Below are 18083 nucleotides of genomic sequence, written 5' to 3'. Positions count from 1 at the left end.
TCGTACCGTGTGCAAAAGGCGGCGGGGGGGGGGAGGGGCGGGAGGGGCGCGGGGGGTCGGCGCTTCCCGCCAATTTTCACCTGAATGGCGTTGATGTTATTCATGTTTGCCTCGAGCTGGAAAAGCTCTGAAAAGCAATAAAGTTATGAATTCCGGGTAGAATTCAATACCTGACGGCCAATCAGAACATGAATAATATTAATTATGGTTTTTCCTTAATAGAAGGCACACAGAGAAGGGAAGGAAGAACAAATTCCGTTGCTAAACATACAGTGAGTTCACCACACGACAGCTGTATTACTGATACTGGAAGTATTACAGCTTCTAACAAGCAGTACTGATATATGACCTAGCAGAACAAAGCATTCGGATAAGCAGGTGATAAAAGAGCCTCCCATGGGCCAATAACGGCTGGTTTACCTGTGTGAACCTGACCGGGCTCTGACTAACCTGCTATGGCCCCAGCACGAGGTCTCCCCTCTTGGTTGAACCAGGCTTCAAAGCCAGGTGAATGGGCTGTGGTTGATCTGGAGGTCTCCTTCCTCTCAGCTATAGCCCACTGATGGCAGTGGGGAGCTGCCGTGGTCCTCCAAGGCCTGCAAGCACTCTGCATCTGCAGCTCCTCGCCCCGTACAGTGCTTCTGGGCATGGGAAGAGACAGGAGCCTGCCACGTTTAGTGTGCAATGCATCGGCCTCTGCATTACCTTCCTGGTAGTTTGAATGATAAAATGGCTTGGGTTGAAAGGGACATCAAAGATCATCAGGCTCCAACCCCCTAACACAGGCAGGGCAGCCAACCTCCATATCTAAGCAGAAAACGAGCAGTGGTTTTCTCATTGGAGTTATTCGTAGGTAACACAAAAGGGCAGCAGATGTGCCCCACGTTGCGGTCACCAGCGATGGTTCTCTGCTCTCTGTGTATGGAAAGCACTTCTTGCAGCTTTCTGAACGTGAGGTGCTCCTCTGGGAGCACAGCCCTGGTCAGGAATGGCAGCCCAAGTGCACGACGCTGTGGTTTCCATTGGCGCAGCGTTGTCGCTTATCTCTATGTCTATTTCTCCATTTATAGAATGCAAGCAGTCCCGAGAATAGGATGAATGATGTTTTTTATTTGGGTTTGAAGTGTTGGACTAGATGACTCCTGTGGGTCCATTCCAGCTCAGGGTGTTCTCCGTGTCTGTGCTTTCTTCATCAGAACGGCTCAGATCTCTCGAGCTGATGATGAATTGCAACGTTCTGCACACATCTCGTGCTGCTAGCAGACCTTCAGCTGGAATGAGTCTTGGATGCCACGTCTCTGGTGGACACAGATGATGTTTCGTGGACTGGCTGGTGCTGGTTGTGGTTTTAGATAATGTGGTATGCAGGCCGGGTTGGGTGAACACAGCTGAACAAGGGGTGAGCCCTGTTGATCTTCTCTTCTGGAATGCAGAGGCGCATCTTGTCCAGAAGGTGACCTGGCCAGAACTTGTTGTCTGATCCCTCCATTTCTTTCCGATTCCTCTGACGAGAGCTGGGAAGGAAAAAAAAAAGGAAAAAAAAGAAAAGAAAATAAGAAAGAATGAAGCCTGTTTTGTGAACATAAACTTCTAGGCAATATGACCGCTCTTACTCGTAATGGCCAGACTCCTCTGAAGTCCTCTTGTTTTTGCCCTCTTTGCCCAGGTTTCCAGCTGCACTTTTTGATGACCCGGACATGCTCAGAGGTGAGGACATATCAGCAAGTCCTATGTTGTAGTATCCTCCAGGCTGCCTGATCTTCCTCAGGCGTCGTCCTCTGATGATTTTGTCTCCTGGGTGCAGCAGGCCTGTTGGCAAAGCACATCCAAGCCAGGTCACCTCTGGTTTACATCTGTGATGTTGCCCTGGAGTGGTTACAGCTACTGTGTAAGGGAGGAAGGCATGGAAGATGGCCCTGCGTGTGCTGAGAGGCCTCAGTGGCCCTAAGCAGCTTTGTGTGGGGCTTCTGCCTGTGCTCTCTGCCCTGGGATCAGGAGCCCCATTTCAGCTGAGACCTCAACTCAGCCACAGCCATGGCTCTGCCTGGCCATGGACCCATTGAGCCTGACCAGGGCCTGACTTCCCAGCTTTGCCTTCCCTGCACCACTGCCATGAGCTTGCCTCATCGTCTGTGCTCTTAGCTGAACCTGGCCCTGATTGATCTGGAGCACTCTGTGCTCTCATCTATGCTTACGGGATTGCTGATCCTAACCAGTCCTCCAGGGGCTGCAAGTATTCTCCAAAAGCAGCTCCCCTCCCCGTACACTGGTCATGTTTCTGGGCTGGGGAAGAGACAAGCTAGTCAGATTCATCTCAGGTCCTGGGGGTTGCATTACCTTTCTGCAGCACTGGCTCGGTGAGATGAATGTCATGCTCTTTGCACAGCTTGGAGGAATTCAGGTAACTTGCAGCCACCTTACGGCGGTATTGGTCGATCAGCACGCCTGTGTCACTGCCTGTAGTTGATGGGAAGCAGTGCTCTTCAACAGTTACCTCCCCAGATCTCCCCAGCTGAGACATTTCTTTCCATTTGATTGGGCTGCCCTTGTCCTGTAAAAGAAAGAAAGGCTCTGATTAGCATTCAGTGCTGCAGTGGTGTTGCTCCATTCTCTTCAGAGAAGCTCCAGACAGGGATTAATCTCAAAAGGGTTGCCACATGTACAGTACCTTCTTTATTTCTTGTCTCTTGATAGTTTTTTGTGTCCTGTCTCCAGATGGTTCTGGAGTGTCTTTCTTTTCATGGTCTGTTTGATGTCCTTGTCCTGGCTCAGCCTGGACCGGGGTATCTTCTAAGGGTGTTAACTTCACTTGGGGCTTGGTAGGATCCATCCCTTTGGCTCTGCCCCCAGCAGAAGGTGGAGATGTGGCAGTTTTGCATGCGGCTTTAGGGGGCTGAGTTTGTGCACCTGGGAGAGTTCAAAAGGCCCCCCAAAAAAACAAGAAAGCCCAGAGAAACTGCATTAGACAACAGCAGAAGGAAACATCAGGGCTGACCAATGCTTGTAAGTCAAAGGACTTTGGTATTTTATGCATTGGAGTGCCCAACGGATGCATCTCATGGAAACATTTCAGTCTGAAAAGATACAGAGGGAGTTTTGCAGCCCAGTGTACTCCTCTTACCCGCTTTGGTCTCTTTGGATTCTTTTTTCTTCATTTCCAGCCACTCATTTTGACATTCCATCAGCTTTTCCATGGTAATATATTTCCCACGATTAGGGGCAGCCAAAAAGATGATCACATCGTCCAGATCTTTTTCGCCGATGGGAACATTTGTCTGACAACCAAAACAGAAAATGACAGTGTGATCAATAAAACAACAAACAAGGCTGTCTCCAGAGCAGGAGGCCACTGAGTAAGCTTTATGTGGGGTTACCAAACACTGACAAATGGACCGTTCTTCTGCTGCCCTCTGAATCATAGAATAGCTTGGGTTGGAAGGGACCTCAGGGATCATCGAGTTCCAACTGCCCTGCCACAGGCAGGGCTGCCAACTGCTAGCTCTGTTGAGCTCTCAGCTTTTACTGTACTAAACTTCCCAGCCCTCTGGGTATCAAGAATATGTTTTGCAATGGTCCAGACTATCAGAAAGCGTCTGAAATCTGCCAAGCCCTACTAGACCTGAATGTGATCTTGACAACTCTGTACCGTTGCAGCCTGTAGTAGGTGAGGGTCAGCACAAGCTGCGCTGTGTGAACACATAGGAAAAGACTCTGGGTTGGCACACAGGAAGAGAAGGTGGAGTTGCAGCAGTTTGTTACTTTCCTGTGCCCTCCATACCTGCTTGATGATTTTAATGAAGTCTGCTTTCTTGATATTTCTGCCTTCCATGCCAGCTTTCTTGAAGACATTCACCAGTGTTGTCTTCCGTCTGCGCAGGAGGTCATGCAGTGTGACAAGAGCCTGGGGGTACGGTATGCAAGGAGGGGCAACATCCTTCTGAGGCTGGCTGCTTGCTGATGTTGTGTCCTGAAAAGGAATTGGAAAATACCATGACATCCCCATTGCCCAGAATCACCGTGCCAGGAGATGTGGAAGTGGCTGGGATAGAGCAGCATTGCTCCACTAATTAAGCAGCAGATGCTGCAGTTGCAGCAGGGCCACAGAAGATGCAGTGCAGTGATCCCAAGGCTGAAGTAACACAATAGCTACTTACACCCAGGTTATCAGTCATGGCTGATTTGCCTTCAGCCCTTCTGGCTGCTCTGCGTGACTTTATGCGTTCCCAGACTCTCTCTTCCAGATGGCTCTTGGAAGATTTATTACTCAGCCATTTCTCAACGTCTCCAAAGCTTTCTAGCTGAGAAATGAATTGCTTCCTCTCCTGGATCCAAGCCGACAGGTTATGTGGATCATCTTCAGGATGACAAGTGACCACTGGAAAGCTGGGACTTTCTTCCTCCTGCCTTCCTTCTGTGTCTGGCGTTTGTGGGAGCGGTCTGAAAAAAACAACAAACAGACCAAGGTGAGCTGATGTGAGTGTAGGAGAAGTTTCTTCTCCATCCAGTTTCTAGTTCTGTCATCTTCCTCAGCAGGATGAGGTCTCTTCACCCAACTGTATTCCCATCAGCAGATGGGGGATAACAGCACTGAGCTGTAATGATCAGATGTGCCACCAAGGAAATGAGGGTTTTCTCATGAGGCACAAGAGCAACAGACCACTCTACTCAAATCCTTGACGAGTATCACCTGCCAGCAGGCTCCTCTTCGTCGTTTATCTCAACTGTGGTTAATGTGCTTAGAGAAATGGTCCTTCGTAGTCTGAGGAGCTTGCAGAGAAGAGACCCTGTAAACAGGAAAGGAGAAAGGCTCTCAGAACTGGAGGCACAGATCTACATAACAGCACTCTTATTTCAGGAGGTATTCTGATTCCCCCGTTCTCCCAGAACTCAAGACAGAGTTTATAATTCCCAATGCTGGACTTCCTAGAAGTTTACTCTAGCACAAACAAACTCATAAAGTGATGCAGTGTGGAATCCAGGCGTGGAACACACGTGGAAAACATGTCCCACCTTGTTCAAAATGTGTCTCTTGAGGTTTACCAGGAGTTGTAGAGGCACACAGAGTGCTTCTGCTGCCCCAGGCATCTCATTATACCACGGGCTCTAAGCACCCACTAGGAACGACTACAGGGAGAGGCACAAACCTCTCTCAAGGATCAGCCATTAGTACTACCTTTTCTTTCAAGTAGCTTTTCCTTTGGAAGCGGCTTTGTAGCAAGTTGAGGTACCTCCTTGATCTCAAACCTGGAAATAGGAAGAAGGCACTGTTCTGTGAAAATGGCTCCTTTGCCAGATCAGTGCCAGGTATCTGTAACAACTAAATTGCGTGCCCTAAGCCATGGCAGGAACCAGCGAGCAGTGCTGGCCTCAGGAACAGCTCAGCAGCCCCTCCTTGGAGAGAGGTTTGGGTTTTATTCTGCCCCAGTCTTCCCTTATCATCTTGACACAAGAAGGCCTTTCAGAGGTTCTGAGATTGATGTGACTTCCACAACAAACGTGGAAACACCAGAGGCAGAGGACACGCATATGTCTACTTTTGTTCCACATTCTAAGAGATGCTTTCCATGTTGTGTTGAAAACAACAGCAATGTTAAGATCTGCTTTTTGTTCAGTGTTTTGGCAGTCTGAAGTGCAGAAAAGAAGCAGAGCATTAGGAGCACTGCCTAAATGTCCCTGCAGAGCAAACCAGTCCCCTCTGCTTGGAGGAATGGTAACATGCAGAGCACACTCAGGAACTGAGGATGCGTTAAGTCCAAGCTTAGCAAAAGCAAGGAAAAAATGAACTGCCAAACAGCAGTTTGAAAGAGAGCAACCAAACGTCAGCTGAGCACATCCAAACTTGCCCAGACAAGTTCTGCAGGAACAAATATACTCACTTTGGCAACAGGTGGACGTGGCCAAAATGGCTTGGCAGGTGAGCAGTTTCTTTGTCCAAGACGACCCATCTTTTCTGCAAGTGACAGAAACACCTGACGTGACTCCGAGGAAAGAATCTCAGTGCTCACAAAGGCCTTTCTACATGTCTAAGAATTCACTGCCTCTCAGCAGTCTTCTTCACGAGTGCCTCAGCCTCTTGCCAAAGCAAGCTGCGTGGCATATATTCTGTTAGGATGAGGAGAGTTGCCAGCCTTACTGCAAGGACAGCAGTTAGCAGCTCAGCCAGGAGACTGACCACTTGTTTACCACTGAACAAGGCAATGGAGCAAACACAACGTAAGGCCTGCTATGAACCCAGATTTCTGGCTGCTGCTTTCATCATCAAATATCATTGGCCCTGCCACTGCTTTGGCCTTTTTTCTCTTTGTGGTGAGGCTGTTCCAGGGCTATGCCTTGCCCAGCAAAAATAGGACTGTGTTCATTCCCAGCACCTCTGAGCTAGAGCAAACACAAGAAAGAACAGAGAGAGTTTTCACTGCTGCACGCCTAGCTCCAGTGGCCTGGCAGCAGAGCTCGGTTCCCTGGCTTTGTACAGGAATTCAAACCTGCTGTAAGAAGCACTGGAAAAACAATACACTTACATTGAAAAGCTTTTGTACCACGTATGTCGACTTGTTGAGACGCAGTAAAAAGTCTTCACAAAAGGTCATTTCCATGTGCTCCCCTCGGATAGCAAGAGTGCCAATGTCCTTTAATGTGAAGTCTGCATCTTCTCCATTTGTTAGGATGTGGTAGAAATACTGCAAGGTCTCCAACAGACAGCCCTGCACCGTTTGCTGAGAATAGGGCGTGTGCAAGCGTATGGTCTCACAGTTCAGCACCACCATCTCAGTGTCATCTGGAAAAGAGGAACAAGGTGACTGACTCGTACAGCAGCTGAGCAGATTCAGATAACGCTCCAGGAGCTTCAGGTTTAAGTGCACTGCCAGAGTGCTGTCTTAGCCACCGAGGACTGCTAAGTGGGACAAGTGAGCAAGTGTATTTGAGCAAAATTTTTCGTTAATTAGTCTTCTTACCAGGCAAGTGTATAGAAGGGTGTCTGAAATCACGAATCTGTGCAACAGCCTCGGACAGCGAAAACAGCGGTCTCTGAAACGTGAGCGTCTTGCCATCCTCAAGAGCCTGCCATTTTTGAATACAAAATGTCCCCAGTCCTGTTATGCTGACAGCCGGAGGCTGGAACAGAAAGGAGAAGGACAGGGTGAGGACTTGTGGCAGCTTGCAAAGGGGTGCCCCATGGCTTGCCCACTCCTAATGCAGAACACTGAGATGGGAGAGCTGGAAAAGACCACGTACTCGGGACACAATCTTTCCCTTTCCTTTGCTCTCCAAGCATCCCCAGTTGTGTGTGCTCTCTGCTCTGGAAGCAAGGAACAGAGAAGCAAATTCTGAATACTTTTGGATGCTATTATTTGTATTATTGTATTTGACATAGGTACTGTACTTTAACTATTGTAATACTTTCAGTGATTAAAGAAAGTGGTCTTTGGCACATTTGTGGCACGTCTGTACATGGAAGAGCAAGGGCACTTGATGGCCCAGGGCCACCTGGACTACTGCAGCCAGTGGGCAAGGGGATGGGTAGGGTGCAGTCCCACCTTTTTCAGCAGGAGCAATTGGTGAACGCGCTGGAACATATTGTTCCAAATGGTGGTGACATCTGCAATGCAAGAGAAGACACAGAATGCTTTAAGTCAGCAAGTTTGTGGCCTGTTAGCTCGTTTCTAAACAAGGAGATGGCAAGTGTGATCTACCACAGCTCCTGGGATAAATTCATCCGTGACACCGACTGAATTTTGGATAGACTTCAGACTAAAAGTACTGGGCGAGGTCTTGCAGCTCAGGAGCGAACAGATCTCCTGAGTGGTCCCAAAAGCCTTACCATTGATGGAAAGCTGCTCAAGTGTGGGAAACGTGACTGTGCTGCAACCATCAGTCTTGCTCCAGCGCTCAATGTTAGCGATCAGCTCTAGCAGGCCGACCATGCTCTTGCTTCAGGTGAGCACGTGAAGCTAAAGAACGAAAGGTTTCTGATGTTTCCCACTAGGAAACACTCCTTTCTGATACCCTTCTCTGTCCTTCACCGAATAGCTCTCTCCTTCGTTCTCTGAGGTACAAGAGACTTCCTGTGTCCTCTAGAGAAAACTGGACGCGAGAGCAACTCTGCAGCTGCCAGGAGGCAGTGGGCTGAGCCTGAGCCAACACTGAAGTAGGGGCGTCCGTCCCTTTGTGATGTAAGATGATGATACAGAGGGAAGCAGGGCGTGCCACGGGACACTGTAAGCTGGGCAGCAGTGGCCTGGACTGGAGCTGCAGCCAACAGAAATCCCCACAGTCAGGGGGACCTCTGAGGATGGATCCAGCGACATGTTGTCCTTTGTGTGCGTTCTGGGGTCAGATTATGACCTTCGCAGCGAGCAGCGTTAGGGTTTGGCCTGGTCCAGGTGATGAGGGCACACCTCATGACTGTAAGCTGTTACTGATCGAGGTCTGTGCTGTGCCGATTCTGACTATTGATAGCCTGCGCTGCACTGCTTAAAAAAAGCCTGCAAAATAATAAAGCTTTAATTGTAGCTTCATCTGCGTGGCAGTAATTGCGTCCGCGACTCCTGAAGAGCCCCGTGGTCCGTCCCAGAGGGTCAGACGACACCTGAGGCGCTCACGTAGCGAATCGAGGGCGTTTCGTCACACCCAGAGAGAAAGCGAAGACACTGAGAAACAGCAGACAGGGAACTGAGCGCTGTGAGGGCGGCTGAGGCGGGCCGGGAAGCAGCGCTGGGCGGGAAACCAGTTCTGACTGGAAACGAAGGACATAGTGCGCATGCGCAGCTCGCCCAGAGGCGGGGCCCTGTGCTCGCGGGAGTGAGAAGTGCGCATGCGTGAGCGTGCCCAGCGGGCGCCTGCTTCTTTCGCTGCCGGTGACGTCACTGCCGCCGCCCGTCCTCCTCCTTCGTCCCGCTCTCCTCGCCTCGGCGGGGCCCAAGCACGGCCAGGCCGCGTTCGTAGCTCTGAAGTGGGCGGTCCGTCCGCTCAGCCACGGCCCTGGTCGCGCCCCGAGCCTCCTCGCTTGCCCGCTGTCGGTTCTCGGCCTATCCCGCCCGTCTGTCCGTGCCGGGCCTGGTCCGTCTGGCGTGACGTCGGTCGCGGGGTGCCGAGCGTGCGCCGTCGTTATGGCAACGGCCGGAAGGGGCGTTGCGGCGCTGCGCGTTGGCCGGAAATGACGCTGCGGTTCGCGCGGAGGCGGTGGAGCCGGGCCGGAGCCATGTCAGCGGGAGGCGGCGGGCAGCGCGACGCTGGGACCGCGGGCGGGTGAGGCCGGGGGCTGCGGGCGCCGCGGCGCGGAGGCCTCGGGGCGGCGGTTCCGCGGCGCGGCGGGCGCTGGGCCTCCAGCGGGCGGGGATTGAGGGCTCTCCGCTTGCAGGCGGCGCAGCAAATGGGATCAGCCCGGCCCGGCCCCCGCCTTCCTTCTCTCTGGCGCGGCCCCGCTGCCCGGGCGGCCTTTCCCCGGCGGCGGAGATGGCGGCACCGCCGTGGGGGTCTCCGAGAGCTCCGCGGCTCCGTCGGGGGCCCTGGATGCGGCCGCGGCTGTGGCCGCGAAGATCAACGCGATGTTAATGGCCAAAGGGAAGCTGAAGCCGGCGCCCAACACGGCGGATAAGGTGGGAGAGGGACGGGGGGAGCGCCGGGCCCGGGGGGGGGCAGTTGGGGCGATGTCCCCGTCTGTGGTTTTCTCAAATGGTTTTCATGAGTACGTGGGAAAGGTGGAGTGAGGTGTAACAAAACAAGGGAGAAAGTTATTTATGCTTTCAGAGCGATGGCACAGCTGTGTGTTCTGTGTGTTCCACACTTGAAGTGGTCTGAGAGCAAACAGTGGTTTCCTCATTGTGGTTATTCACTGGTAATAGAAAAGAAGGGTAAATGTGCCCCACGCTGCAGTCACCAACGATGGTTCTCTGCTGTCTGTGTATGGAAAGCACTTCTTGCAGCTTTCTGAACGTGAGGTGCTCCTCTGGGAGCACAGCCCTGGTCAGGAATGGCAGCCCAAGTACACGATGCTGTGGTTTCCATTGGTGCAGCATTGTCGCTTATCTCTGTGTCTGTTTCTCCTTTTGCAGAGCTCCAGTAGTAATTATGACATCAGAATCTCCTGAGAATAAACCTCATAATATTTATCACTTCAGTTTTATGTTCTGCGGTGTTATTAAGTAGTCGTTCTAAAACACCTTCTGTGAATAACTGTAAAGATTTGGGGGTTCAACAGAAAATAAGAAAAGGAAAAGGCTGCTTACCCCCCAGCCAGGCTTGTAGGCTCTGTTTTCTTATTACTCAGTTTCTCTCAGTTTTCCAACCACTGGTCTTTGCAATGATTGTTTTTGAAGCTGCAGGCTTTGGGGAAAGGCCCGGCCACAAATAAAAGCAAAGATGACCTCGTGGTGGCAGAGGTGGAAATCAACGATGTGCCCCTGACGTGCAGAAACCTCCTGACGAGGGGGCAGACCCAGGATGAGGTACGTCCAGGAGTTGCATCTGCTTTCTTTGGCTTGGCAGCTCGAGGTCTGTGCCTCTCTGTGAGGTTAAAAGAGTTTGCAGCCAAGTATGTTCAGTTTACTATTACAAAAACAGTGTTTTCTAAGGTTTGTTTAGTGGTTGGTTGGTTTGTTCAATAATACATCCTCTGATGAGGTATGGTAGCACAGCCAGTGTTCTTTAGCAGCACTATTCATTCTCTTACCACCTCAGTAACGTTTTCTGGTCTCTATGAGGCAACTTAACTTCAACCACTTCAAAGCTGTTTGTGTTTTCTGTTTGTTATCATTAAACTTCTGTGTTTTCTTAACTGCTTGCAGATAAGTCGACTGAGTGGAGCGGCTGTCTCTACTCGAGGGCGATTCATGACTGCAGAGGAAAAGGCAAAAGTGGGACCTGGGTTTGTATTTCTGCTTTCTTCGTAATCGGGTGTTTAAGTGATGAGGTTCTCATTCTGTTGATGTCATGGGATGTTTGATGTTTTCTTCCTAGAGATCGCCCTTTGTATCTTCATGTCCAGGGTCAGACGAGGGAGCTGGTTGACAGTAAGTGTGCCAAGCATTCCACTTCTCACTCTCGTTATCTGTAGTGTGTTCAGACAGTCTTGTAGTACTGATGGGTTTTGTTGTGACTGATCAGGATTTGTGCTGTAAATAATCTGTGTTGATAAGCGTCATGCAAAAGCACCAGTGCTTCAGTGCAAGGTTTACGGATCCTGAAGGGAGTAGACAGAGGAAAGTTAACAATCATCAGTTTAATGGGGAGGTGCTCGTATTTCTGGGGGTGGCTGACCACTGAGTTGTCCACTAACCCTCTTCAGTTCTGTGATCATATACTTAACAGCAGAAAGTAATAACTGATCATACATCAGGATACAGCAACAGAGCAGTTTCTCACAAAGAAGTCCCTTCTCCATGCGGAACCTGAAGGCATTTTGCTTGTGTTCCCAAGCTAACCATAGGGCTGCCCACTTGTATTTACCTGCTACAGCCAGCAAGCAGTTTTTCTTACCTGGCTCATTCATGCAGAGGTAAATTCTGTGCAGGGTTAGGAATGTTTTTATCATGTTTTCTTCACAACTGGGCATGAGAACATCTGTTATATGCTGGCATGGTGAACTGCATTTGTTTTGTTTACCAAAAGATCAATATTTGTGTGGCTATCCCATCAGCACAGATTATTTTGTGGGGAGCAGTAGGGTCTGTTAGTAACTTCCCACTGCTGAAATATAAACCGATTTCTTATCCTGTCAACTAGGGGCTGTTAATCGTATTAAAGAGATAATTACTAACGGAGTAGTGAAGGCTGCCACAGGTTCTAGTCCAACATTCAATGGAGCTACAGTGACTGTGTACCACCAGCCAGCCCCCATCACTCAGATGTCTCCAGCAGTTGGTCAGAAACCTCCATTCCAGTCAGGGGTGAGTGATTTGTTTGTGACTTTCATTTATTAATTACAAAGTATGCATGTCACATGCTATTTATTGATAGAAATAAACACTTACATAGCTGTGGTGAGAACTGGAGGACTAATCAGACTGAGTCTGAAGAGTGGGACTCAGGTGACAGTGATCTCCTAGAAGAAAAGGGATGGAGAGAGCAGTCCTATGTAGAAGAAAGCAAAGGGCCCACTGTGCCATCCAACAGTGAATGTTCTGACTGCCATTTATGGTCTCTAGTGAAATGAATAATTATAAGAGTGAAACAATAAGCTTTTACTTTTATATTTACAGATGCATTATGTTCAGGACAAATTATTTGTTGGTCTGGAACATGCTGTACCTACATTTAATGTGAAGGAGAAGGTGGAAGGGCCTGGTTGCTCCTACTTGCAGCATATTCAGATTGAAACAGGTGCCAAAGTCTTTCTTCGTGGAAAAGGCTCAGGTTGCATAGAACCAGCATCAGGCAGAGAAGCTTTTGAACCCATGTACATCTACATCAGGTATGATGAGGCTCCTTAAAACACAAACATTTGGCAGCAGGTTGCTGGTGACAGAAGTAGCTCCCCAGGTCAGCAGCAGAAACGTTTGTGCTTATGAATTTTTCTGTTTGTTTTCAGTCACCCAAAGCCAGAAGGTTTGGCAGCTGCTAAAAAGCTGTGTGAAAATCTATTGCAAACTGTGAGTAGCTCTTACAAATTTCAGAGCTTATCTTGCTTTAGCTTTAAACGGTGTCCAGAGACACAGAGTCTCTTTCTCCTAAAGAGATTGTTATGTTTGGCACCAAAAGAATGTTTATAATCTCTCACACACGCAAAGTTCATTTCTCAGTCTTTGTTACTTGAATGCAACAAAGTAGAGTACTCAAAAGAGAGTAAAATCCTGTGAGACAGAGCCTTTCTGTAGCCCATATCCAAGAATAAACGTTGACAAATATGTCTGGGAGCTTTTAGGTGCTTTAAGTGTTCTGTTTTTTAGCAAAGTAACTCCCTTGCCATGCTGTATATCTTGTGAAAGGCTTTCCTGTGTTTTACACAAATCTGTGACCCAGACCAGCAGGATTAGTGGTTTATTCTACAGAGTTTTGATGGGTTTTGCTCTGAATTCCTGATTTTTTTTAATTATTTTTAAATTTTTTTTTAGTTTTCATGTTTGGATTCTTGGTGTGCCTTTGAGTACAGTGCGTTCTGTAGTCAGAGTTCCCTTCTGGTTTTATGAGGATGAGTAGTTAGCTGCCCTTTGCTTGCAAGAGAGCAATGCAGGAAAGGAAATGGATGCTTACCTTCTCACCTTTTATATCCTTTGTAGGTTCATGCTGAATACTCTCGATTTGTGAATCAGATAACTACAGCTGTACCTTTAGCAGGTAACGTTGGCAATATTGAAACCTTTGGCGTTGTTTTGTGGAGCTCAGTTTGATGGAATGCCTTTTCCTGTGGAAGTCTTTGTGTTTTGATCCTTGTGTCAAAAAGCAGTCGTGTTTCTTTTACATTTGGTAATTAATTCACTATTGTGTGGCTCTTGGCTGCATTGACGATGACCCTTTTTTCCTCCTCCTCTCTCTCCAGGCTTTGCACAGCCTGCTGCTATAAATAGTGTTCCTTCTCAGCCATCGTATTACCCTTCCAATGGATATCAGTCTGGTTATCCTGTCGTTCCCCCTCCTCAGCAACCGGTTCAGCCTCCATATGGCGTACCAGGCATAGTTCCACCTGCAGTGCCAATGGCACCAGGAGTCTTAACGACATTACCTACAGGAGTTCCACCTGTGCCAACACAGTATCCAATATCTCAAGTACAGCCTCCAGCCAGCACTGGACAGGTACTGCTACAGATGAAGATTTGCCTTATAGCTGTCAACTTCCTCAGCTGTTTCTTTGCTAACAATAACATACTTGAAGTACCTCCAGATGGAGAACTCTTTAGGGCATAATAGGCAGTTTCTGGGGTTGTTGCTTTGATGCTTCTGTCCTAGCAACTTATTTTTTTTGTATGGCTGTTTCAGGCAGTGTTTTATTGTACCCTGCTAACATGAGGGCTGCTTGCAGGGAGGTGTTACCCATTCATGAAAAACATTACTGTAGGCATTGTGGGTGCAGGGAGTCTGAGCTACAGACAATGATTGCTTTGAGCTGGGAGTGTTGTGTAATTCAGGTCCTTGTCTTTAAATTATGCACTTCCTTTTTGCCTCTCAGGTTCTGCAAAGAGAAACTGGTTGTGTTTTCTGATCTTCTGTATGAAACTGTACATGGAACTAACTTGATAATGCTTCATATGGATATTATCTTCTTTGTTTTTAATTTCTGCATACCAGAGTCCACTGAGCGCTCCTTTCCTTCCTGCTGCTGCCCCTGTAAAAACAACCTTGCCAGCTGGTACACAGCCACAAGTCCAACCCCATCCCCAAGGCCAAAAGAGGCGCTTCACCGAGGAACTGCCTGATGAGAGGGAGTCAGGACTGCTGGGATATCAGGTGGAATAAAATCAGCAATTTTACTTCATTCAACAAAATGGAACTTGGCTGGAGAGGGATGGTTATTAGCACAGCCTATTTGAGCAAATTCAGACAGGCCCTTTGGCAGGCAGCAGTGATGGTTGCAAAACATTGAGACCACGCTTCCATTTCTTTGAGCTGGAGCACTGCTCTCAGGCTGAGCTATCTTATGCATTGACAGCTTGCTTTCCATGCCTGTGCTGTTTGATGAAGAGCAGCAGTGCATTCAGGTCAAAGAGATGGCAGCAGCGTGTGCCTGGTTAGTTGAAAGTGAGATTTGTTTTGTTTTCCCTCTTTGCTTTATTGTGGGTCTTTTGGATGGGCTTCTTTAGAGGGAGGGGAATGTGGTTATAATGTCCATGTTTTCCCATTTCCCTTTCTTGCAGGCAGCACTTAGGCTTCTAGAAATCCTCCCAGTTTTAAGAGAGTGATTGTTTATTCATTTTAGACTGAAAAACTCACAAAGCTGATGTTAATAAAAGTAACTTTGAGCTTTTCATCAGATCTCTATGTGAGAAAATGGAGGTTCTGCAAATGCTCGCAGGCAGAACCCATTAACAAAAGCTTGATCTGGAGAAAATAAAGATCTGCTTAAGTGTCAGATCTTACGTTAAATATATCAAGCAGAATTTACTATGGCATGAGGCCTCTAAGAGTAGTCAGAATTAGCTGATTGAGGAGGTAATGAGTCAACCCATGAATAAACAGCTATTGTCACTGTCCTGGAGTACCGGGACGGTGGACTGGGTGCTGAGTTGACTTCTACAGTGGTGCTCAGGAATGTTTTTTACAACTTCACCCTCAGTATTTTTAGGGAAAAAAACAAAACCAAAAACATTTTGTTTACCAGTGGTGATTAGTGGCTGCTCCTAGGAGTTGGCCATATACTCTGAAAGGTTGGGTTTCCTATCAGTATCATTAAGGAGCTGTAGCTTGTGTTGTAGTTGTAGATTTGCTAATGCCGTGTGTTTTTCTGCTCATAGCATGGACCCATTCATATGACTAATTTAGGTACAGGCTTCTCCAGTCAGAGTGAAATCGATGGAGCCGGGTCGAAGCCAGCAAGTTCCTCAGGAAAGGAGAGAGAGAGGGACAGGTATGGAGTGAGCCACGTGTTGTTTGCTGCTACCTTTGTACACCTTCATTTGTTCTGAGGTTTTAAAGAGCGCAGTGAGCCCAACTAAAGGTCAATGGCAAGGACTGCGTTTTGAATTTGCTTGCTGTTATGGTTGTGCTTGCTCTTTAAAAATAAATAGAAGGTAATGAAGGTTTCTGTTTGTTTGAACAGGCAGTTGATGCCTCCACCAGCTTTTCCTGTCACTGGGATGAAATCAGAATCTGAAGAAAGAAATGGTGTGGGGTCTTTACCAGGCAGCCATGGTGAGTGCAATGAGTAGAAGACGTTTGTCAGCTGAGTTTGCAGTGGTCTTAATGCTCATTTGGGTTGGTGATTGGTTTGTGTGTCCTTTTTACTGCATTCAGTAAAAGGGAGGTCATGGCTCTGTTCTAAAGTCACTGTGATTCCACACGGTGCTTCTCGTGAAGCTTTAATAAATACCTCTATGAACGATGAGGGTGTGATGAAGGCAGAAGGACTGAGCTTTGACCCACAGTCAGCACAGAATCTCATGGGATTGCGCTGTAACAGATGTCGTGTGGCTTTACATTGTGTACAGCTATCTCTAGGAGCACTGAGGAGTATCAGTGGCAGTTATGGTTCAGGTGTGTATTTACAGACATGAGTTCTGTCAACCCTGTCTGCAAACAGAAGCGTTATTAGACTTCCTCCTCTCATAGGGCTGTCACACGTTGAGTATCTGCAGCTTGGTAATACATGAAATCACTTTAACTCTCCTGGTAGTTTAGTGCCTTCCATACCAGGCCTGCAGGTGGATCGTGTTAGTTTGTTTAACCTTAGTTTCTCTGCAGTATTGCTCCCAGAGATTGTTCTTCTAGCTTTCTTTTGAGCAAAAGTTCTGCTTTTCTTTACGTATTGCTCTCTAAAACGGTGCAGTTGCCATCACTTTGACCCGTTTGCTAACTTTACCTTTCTTGTGTGTTTCTTTCTTCTTTCTCTGTTCTCTTACATGGTTCTGATGGATCACATGTGCTGTTGCTGGTGCTGTTTCGTGTGGCCTTCGACCTTGGATGACCATTGGCCTTGTGACCTCAAAATGGTGTCCAACTAACGATTTACAATTAACATCTTTTTTTATTAACTTGTTTTGGGGCATTTTATCTCCCTCTATTTTTATTTTTCCTTCTTGGGGGCTGGGGGGGATTGTTCTGTTTTCCCCCCATAGATCATCAAGCAAAGAAGATGAAAACATCCGAGAAGGGCTTCGGATTGGTGGCATATGCTGGAGATTCATCCGATGAAGAGGAGGAACACGGTGGCCATAAAAATGCAAGTACTTTTTCACAGGGGTGGAGTTTGGGATACCAGTATCCTTCCTCACAACAGCGAGCCAAACAACAGATGCCATTTTGGATGGCACCATAAAAGCTACAGAACTGTCTTCATTCATCTCTTATTATTATTATTTTTTTTTTTTTCCTCTAGCAATAATGCATGTATATCACAAAAGGAACTTTGCAAATACGCATTGTTTTTACATTTGCAGAAGCTAAAGGTTCAGTGTTTCCGCCTTGAAAAAGGGCTCCATTCTTTTTCAACTCTTTATTTCTGCAGTGAATTTGTCACCTGTGGGGAAACATTTGAGATAGCATTTGGCCAGGGCCAGTCCCTGACAGCCTGGGGGAAGGTTCTGGAAGGAGAAACCTGTCGCTCCCTTTCCCATTTTTCCAGGCTAACTTAAAAAAAGGAAACTGTCAGCCACGCTGACCTCACGGCCCACCTGGTGGTGTGTTTTATTTAGTGCTCCTGCTGTCAGCCCGCGCTCACGGCCCCATTAATGGTGACTGTGGGTTCAGTGTTTGGACTTCCAACAAAGGGAAGCAGCATCCAAATAGGGCAGAAATGGGCTGGATTGCGTTTCTTGAAGCCGATGATTTTTTGCTTTCACTTTAAGCACCTCCTGCCGGGACTCCACGTTGCGTTTCCTTTGCAATGTGGTTCGTCTCACCCCACGACTTCTGCTTCCAGCCAAGCGCTGGAGGGGGGTGGGGGGGTTCGGTCCTTGTTGGCTTCGTCCTGCTGCTGCCCCCCGCTGCCGTGCTGCTGTCACAGATCCTCGCCCGCCTCCTCCATTCCGCTCAGCAGTTCGTATGGGACCGCTTCCCCGAGCTCCTCCCCCCTCTCTTAACTCGCTTTGATTCCACCCGTTCTGTTTGGCGCTGCTCAAACAAGGAGAGAACGGCGGCGGTGCGTTCGGCGCAGCTGCCGCTGTGGGGGGGAGGAGCGGAGCGATGTCGTTACGGACACAAAGCACAGCGCGGGCGGTGGTGGCGGGGCGGAGTGCTGCGCAGCTCATGGGCTGTGGGGCAGCAGCAGCTCCTGGAACAGCAGGGGTGGCTCCGAGCCATCGGCGCCGGGAGGGGCTGGCACCTTTGTACAAACACTGACTTTCCTATGTCTTGTAAATAATTAGAACCATGCTTTCGTTATAAATAAATGTATAAATGATGTACAAACGCGCTGCTGGTCGTCTCGCAGTCGTTGCGGTGAGCTGTGCCTTTAATTCCCATTTCGCAGGCGGGGGGCGGGGCCGAGGAGGGTCGTG

General features: G+C 48.4%; 2 protein-coding genes and 1 non-coding gene across 8 annotated transcripts; 2 read left to right on the top strand and 1 right to left on the bottom strand.

Moving 5' to 3' along the window:
- Positions 1-699: 699 nt before the first annotated feature.
- Positions 700-8760, bottom strand: EFCAB12 (EF-hand calcium binding domain 12). Of its 2 annotated transcripts, NM_001379340.2 has the most exons (14): positions 7820-8754; positions 7536-7597; positions 6954-7113; positions 6519-6775; positions 5877-5950; positions 5174-5244; positions 4688-4784; positions 4155-4437; positions 3779-3967; positions 3122-3275; positions 2669-2907; positions 2338-2551; positions 1614-1809; positions 700-1514 (listed from the first exon to the last, which is right to left on the bottom strand). In NM_001379340.2, the coding sequence occupies exons 1-14, from the start codon at positions 7920-7922 to the stop codon at positions 1349-1351; spliced, it is 2265 nt and encodes a 754-aa protein (NP_001366269.2). In that variant the 5' UTR covers positions 7923-8754; the 3' UTR covers positions 700-1348. The 2 variants fall into 2 exon arrangements, with proteins under 2 accessions (NP_001366269.2, XP_040508343.1); XM_040652409.2 differs by lacking the exon at positions 7536-7597 and having other exon boundaries at positions 1091-1514; positions 7820-8760.
- Positions 8761-9078: 318 nt separating this feature from the next.
- On the top strand, positions 9079-17994 carry KHDC4 (KH domain containing 4, pre-mRNA splicing factor). Of its 5 annotated transcripts, none has more exons than NM_001397598.1 (14): positions 9079-9246; positions 9359-9596; positions 10317-10445; positions 10785-10864; positions 10957-11009; positions 11722-11885; positions 12198-12409; positions 12527-12587; positions 13215-13272; positions 13475-13728; positions 14221-14379; positions 15384-15496; positions 15689-15780; positions 16704-17994. In NM_001397598.1, exons 1-14 carry the CDS (start codon positions 9155-9157, stop codon positions 16901-16903), a joined length of 1905 nt encoding a protein of 634 aa, NP_001384527.1. In that variant the 5' UTR covers positions 9079-9154; the 3' UTR covers positions 16904-17994. The 5 variants fall into 5 exon arrangements, 4 of the variants coding, with proteins under 4 accessions (NP_001384527.1, XP_015154102.3, XP_040508264.2 ...); XR_001470120.4 differs by having other exon boundaries at positions 9147-9246; positions 15412-15496; positions 16704-16923; XM_015298616.4 differs by having other exon boundaries at positions 9147-9246; positions 10323-10445.
- LOC112530315 lies at positions 11985-12113 on the top strand. The gene has a single exon (XR_003071866.2). It is a non-coding gene; the product is annotated as a small Cajal body-specific RNA 4 (non-coding RNA).
- Positions 17995-18083: the final 89 nt, after the last annotated feature.

The sequence above is a fragment of the Gallus gallus genome, chromosome 25, assembly GCF_016699485.2.
Source record: "Gallus gallus isolate bGalGal1 chromosome 25, bGalGal1.mat.broiler.GRCg7b, whole genome shotgun sequence".
NCBI lineage: Eukaryota > Metazoa > Chordata > Aves > Galliformes > Phasianidae > Gallus > Gallus gallus.
The sequence above is the reverse complement of the archived record's forward strand: the minus strand, read 5'-3'. Positions and strand labels throughout refer to the sequence as shown.